The following is a 6,000-nucleotide window of genomic DNA, read 5'->3' as shown; positions in this document are numbered from 1 at the left end:
TTTAGTGTCTGTTTTCCATGCTGGCATGGGTTGGACAGTGTGATTGAGTGCTGGCAAGCCAGGAGGCTGTACCAGGCCCCAATCTGATCTGGATGCCCTTCCTAATGCCAACCATTCTGAGAAATTAGTGGGTGCTTTTTACATGCCACTGGCACAGGCAACAATCATGCTCGAATGGTGCTTTTTACATGCCACCGGCACGGGAGCCAGTCAGGTGGCACTGGCAACGATCAGGCTCGAATGGTGCTTTTAAGGTGCCACTGGCATGGGACTAGTCAGGTGGCACACATTAAATAAAAAAAAAAAGGAAAAAGCGGAAAAGAAGTGTGTCTAGATGAGTGGTTCTCAACCATGTTTTGCCTAGGGACCCCTTTGATTCCTAGTCTACTCTCCTATAAGGCACAAGGTCTGAAATTTGAGAGAAGGGGTTTGGTTGATTACATTGCCCTGCCCAGTACTCAACTGGTACTTGTTTTATTGACCCTGAAAAGACGAAAGACAAAGCTGATCTTCGTGGAATTTGAACTTGGACTGTAAAGATGGATGAACTGCTGCTAAGCATTTCACCAGGCATGCTAACAATTCTGCCAATAATAATAATAATAATCCTTTCTACTATAGTACAATGCCTGAAATTTGGCAGGAGGAATTAAGTTGATTACATCGACCCCGATGTGTAACTGGCACATATTTTATCAACCCTCAAAAGGATGAAAGGCAAAGATGACCTAAGAATGTAAGGACAGATGAAATACCGCCTTAATAATAATTATTTCAAATTTTTGCTGCAAGGGCAGCTTGGAGGAGGTGGGGGATAAGTCAATTACATCAACCCCAGCGTTCAACTGGTACTTATCGACCCCGAAAGGATGAAAGGTAAAGTTGACCTCAGCGCAATTTGAACTCAGAACAAAGAGACGGGTGAAATACTGCTATGGGTTTCGTCCAGCGTGCTTAATAATAATAATAATAGTAAAAGTATTTACTTACTGCCAGATGAAGAGGTGAATATGGAGCTCCAGTCCGAAGAAGGTCTGTAGCAGCTGAGTCTAGAATCTGCAGGAGAGAGGGAGAGATATGGAGAAAATGAATAAACAGAACAAAAACGCTTTTCAAGTCTGGAGCTTATTCTATTAGTCTCTGCCAAACTATTAAGTTGCAGTGACATAAACAAACCAACACTGGTTGTCAAAAAGTGGAGTATGGTGTGGAGACGACAAACACAAACACATACATATGGCAGGCTTCCTTAGTTTCCTCCTACCGTGAGGAATTGGTCAGCTTGGGGCTACAGCAAAGACACTTGCTCAGGGTGCTGTGCAGTGGGACTGAATCCAGAACCAAGTGGTTACAAAGTGAGCTACTTAACTGCACAACCACACCTGCACCTATCCTTGCTAATGCACTAAAACAGAGCAACAATGTCAAAGTAGTGAGAATCAAGAGAGCTGCACCTGTTTTCTGCAAGAAGGATGAGGAAGGACAATACAGAAGTACAAACAGCAGATACTCAAAAATTCTGCATGGAGCTAATGACTACAAGGTATCAGTAAATTTGTAAGAGGTCCCCCCTCCCGTGTTCATCACTCACTGCATTCCCCTTCCTCTCTATCTCTCACTCTCCTTTCATACTCTTGTGAACTTCTCTACCCATTCACCCTGTCCAATCCTTTGTATGACTTGTATTCAAGTAACTTGAAGGTACACCCTGACACACCACAATCTCCTCTCTTTCTCTTTTCCAGCTGGGGTCACCATGTACCTTATCAACACCAAGATGCCCATACCTGTCTCTCTTATACTTTAACTTCCCCTCACTTGACATAAAGCCACCCTTCCCAGCTCAATGCTACACTCCACCTCCATTGGTGGGTTTTGCCTTGTCAGTTACTTACTCTTTTACTCTTACTTGTTTCAGTCATTTGATTGTGGCCATGATGGAGCACTGCTTATAGTCAAGCAAATTGACCCCAAGACTTATTCTTTGTAAGCCTAGTACTTATTCTATCGGTCTCTTTTGCCAAACTGCTAAGTTACAGGTTGTAAACACACCAGCATCAGTTGTCAAGCGATGTTGGGGGAACAAACACAGACACACAAACATACACATACGCATTATATATATATATACACACACACATATACACATATATATACACACATACAAATATATGATGGGCTTCTTTCAGTTTCCGTCTACCAAATCCACTCACAAGGCGTTGGTCGGCCTGAGGCTATAGTAGAAGACACTTGACCAAGGTGCCACACAGTGGGACTGAACCCGGAACCATGTGGTTTGTAAGCAAGCTACTTACCACACAGCCACTCCTCTAGTGCTTTTAACATATAAAAGGTACCCTGTGAATTGGGCTGACTCTCCATCAGTTGCGACAGGTGTTACAGTTGATTCAATCAACAGAACAGCCTGCTCATGAAATTAACGTGCATGTGGCTGAGTACCCCATAGACATGCATACACTCAATGTAGTTCTAGAGGGGATTCAGGTACAATTTATTTATGAGGTATGTATGTATATATGTAGTGGAGGTGCATGGCCTGGTGGTCAAGGTATCAGGCTCATGACCATAAGATTGTGAGTTTGATTCCTGGCAGTGCGCTGTGACCTTGAGCAAGACACTACTTCACCCTGTGAAGTGGTTGGCATTTAGAAAGGGCATCCAACCCATAGAAACCATGCCAAAGCAGACACTGGAACTTGGTGCAGCACTCTGGTTTGTGGGTTCCTGTTCAACCAGCCAACCCATGCCAGCATGGAAAATGGATGGTGAATATTGGTGTGGTGATTTATGTCCCCAAACTGCAATGAGAAAGCAACCTGCTAACTCTATAAACATGATCAGCCTGGATTGTTGATCTGATGATGTCTTGGAGAAGGCAATATGAAGTGGGCACATGAAAAGAAGTGACACAGAATATGAAGGACCAAGAGAATTGCGTAAGGAGGCATGAGGATGGGAGTGTACAGTGCTTCCAGTTGAGGTGGACAGTTGTGGGTTTGTAGTTAGATTCACAATGTCCTGCCTGGCTGACATGAGGTTAAGGAAAGACAGCAAAGCAATGATTGGCAAAACTGAGAAGGAAACAGAAAATGTTTCATCACAGATATAGCAGATACGTGGAAGAGAAGGACCAAAGCTGAGGGTAAAGAATAAAATCCCAACCAATCATCATCATCATTTAATGTTTGTCTTCAATGCTGGCAAGGCCAGGTTCCATTGTTTGTTGTGGCATGGTTTCTACAGCTGTATACCCTTCCTAATGCTAGCCACTTTACAAAGTATACTGGATGCTTTCTATACAGCTTCACCACCGGCGTCTTCTACGTGGCTCCACCACTGGCATCTTTTACGTGGCTCCACCACCGGTGCCTTTTACATGGCCCCACCACCAACGCCTTTTATATGGCCCTACCACTGACGCCTTTTATATGGCCCTACCACTGACACCTTTTATATGGCCCTACCACCGGTGCCTTTCACATGGCCCCCACCTCTGGCACCTTTTACATGGAACCACCACCGGTACCTTTTACATGGATCCACCACTGGCGCATTTTACGTGGCTACACCACCGGCACCTTTTACATGGATCCGCCATCGGCACCTTTTACGTGGTTCCACCATCGGTGCCTTTTACGTGATATCACTACTGGTGCTTTTTTTTTTTACACGGCACCAGCACTAGTGCTTTTTACGTGGCACCATCACTAGTGCTTTCTTTTTTACATGGCACCATCTTGTAATAAAACAAAATAGTCGCAACATGGTTGGAAACCTTACATATATATATATAATCCGCCTCATTGTTTTTATCTCTGCTTTTCCACGCATGCATGGGTCAGAAAGGTCTTTTCTAACACAGTGTCTTGCCATTTATTACATTCCTTTGTCATCTCCTTGGCAAAGTTCAACATTCTGAGATCAGCTTCTACAATTCTGCCCATGTCTTCCTTTGCCATAGCTTCTTTTTACCCATCTATTATTATCCATCATACATGTCCATATCAGATCAATCAAACACACCATATCCAGTTCCTCTCATACACAGTTTATCTATCAGTTAATCTCTACCATGTTGTCCATGCACACCAAACATTACACATCCAGTGAAGGATGCTGGTTTTGTTCTCTCTCTGTCTGTCAATCCTTACAAACAAACAAAAACACAGACTGCTAGGATTTTCAAAGTGAAAAGGAAAGTAATGTACGTCTTTCAAATCCAGTCCATTAGCAGTACAGTAAAAATATGTAAAACATTCCAAAACGCACTCCATCTGAGATTCTTGAAATGAATATGGGCACACACTCGGTTGTATACAACTACAAAGACACATGTGGAAAGTAATGACACACATATATATACATATGCACAACGCATAAGTACTACAGAGCCATATTTGCACAGAACACAAGCACAGGTGCATACACCTAAACATATATACACAATACATACATACATGCATCTATACATACAAAACACACACATAAACACAAAGATACACACAACACATACACACACACACAGAACACACACATGCACATGACACACACAACACATACACACACAGCAAACACATACACACAACAAACACACACACATACACAACATACATACATACATACATACACAACACATTCATACACAACACATACATACACAACACACACACACACAAACACACAAACAAACACACACAACACCAAAGTACTAAAGAATCCTGTTCCTCCAGAAGTACACACATACACACACACACACACACACACACACTAACCCAGCCACATTTTTACAAATGCCAGGAAATATCTCAACTCAAAAATGTCCAGTCACTTTGCTAGGGATTGGCTTGAGCTCCATGAAGAAGAACTCAGATAAATCTCAAGGCAAACACACATACATACATACACGAGCCTCCATCCAGTTTCGGTCTCTAAAATCCTAGTGACAATGTAGTGGTCAATGTCAGGCAATGATAAAAGACAGTTGTCCAAGATGCGACACAGTGAGATCAAACCAGGGACCATGTGGCTGTGGAACTCATTTCTCAACAACTCAACCATACTTGCACATATGTATTCTACAGCAACACACATGTGCATAGATTCAATCAGTGCTTGTTAAATACAGAGAGAAACGTGTGTCGAATAACATGTGTATGTATACTAATGTGTATATACGCATTCACACTTCCAAGGATACCATTATACATGCACACATGCAAGTGCATCATGCGTTCACACATACAAAAGTACATGCAAATATAAAGATTCAACACAAACATCAGTATACATATACACGTGTTTGTGTATATACGTGTGCATATATATATATACACACGAGAGGTATTGGTATCCAGAAGACCCAAGGTGGCAGGTAAGGGTATGTAAGTGCTATAGAAAGACCATAGTTAAACTTTCGGTTCAATAATAATACAAGTGAGGAGTCTAATGTGGGTCTTGTATGAGCATGTATATGTTAAAATGAAACAACAAAATCAAGGCTGTGTGGAATTTATAGGACATTTATAAAGCAGAAGTTAGTCTTAGATCTGTTTCTGGGATATTAGAGATATCCCTTCATCACAGACGATGTGCGATGGTTAAATAGAGGGAAATATTAGAGTTCAATATAAGGAGTGGTTTTAGGAAAGGATGGAAATAAGAAGTAGAAAGGGAAATAGGAGAATGAATGTAGAAATAAAAATGTATAAAGATGTTATTGTTGCAGTTCCATTATCCAAGGAAAGCAGTTGGTAGAGGTGGAAGAAATGCTTCCTATCCATGGTATGTAAATTCCAATGGGAGTTCATATTTTGTCATCACAAATGGAAAGTGTGGAGACATAGATTCCATGTGCTGTTCATTCAAAGGGGTCCACATTTTCCATTTGTGATAACAAAATATGAACTCCCACTGGAATTTATATACCACGGACAAGAAGCATTTATACCCATTCTACACACCACTTTACTTTTTATTTCT

General features: G+C 41.7%; 1 protein-coding gene across 4 annotated transcripts in view; it reads right to left on the bottom strand.

Moving 5' to 3' along the window:
* The window catches only part of LOC115216830 (serine/threonine-protein phosphatase 6 regulatory ankyrin repeat subunit A), a 174,016-nt gene that overhangs the window by 38,657 nt on the left and 129,359 nt on the right, over positions 1-6,000 (bottom strand). For all 4 annotated transcript variants that reach the window (XM_036506750.1, XM_036506751.1, XM_029786418.2 and 1 more), the window contains one exon: positions 991-1,056. In XM_036506750.1, coding sequence (XP_036362643.1) covers positions 991-1,056 — 66 coding nt within the window. The remainder of the gene's footprint in view (positions 1-990; positions 1,057-6,000) is intronic.

The sequence above is a fragment of the Octopus sinensis genome, linkage group LG10 (assembly GCF_006345805.1).
Source record: "Octopus sinensis linkage group LG10, ASM634580v1, whole genome shotgun sequence".
Classification (NCBI taxonomy): Eukaryota; Metazoa; Mollusca; class Cephalopoda; order Octopoda; family Octopodidae; genus Octopus; species Octopus sinensis.
This window is presented reverse-complemented; position numbering and strand designations above follow the sequence as displayed.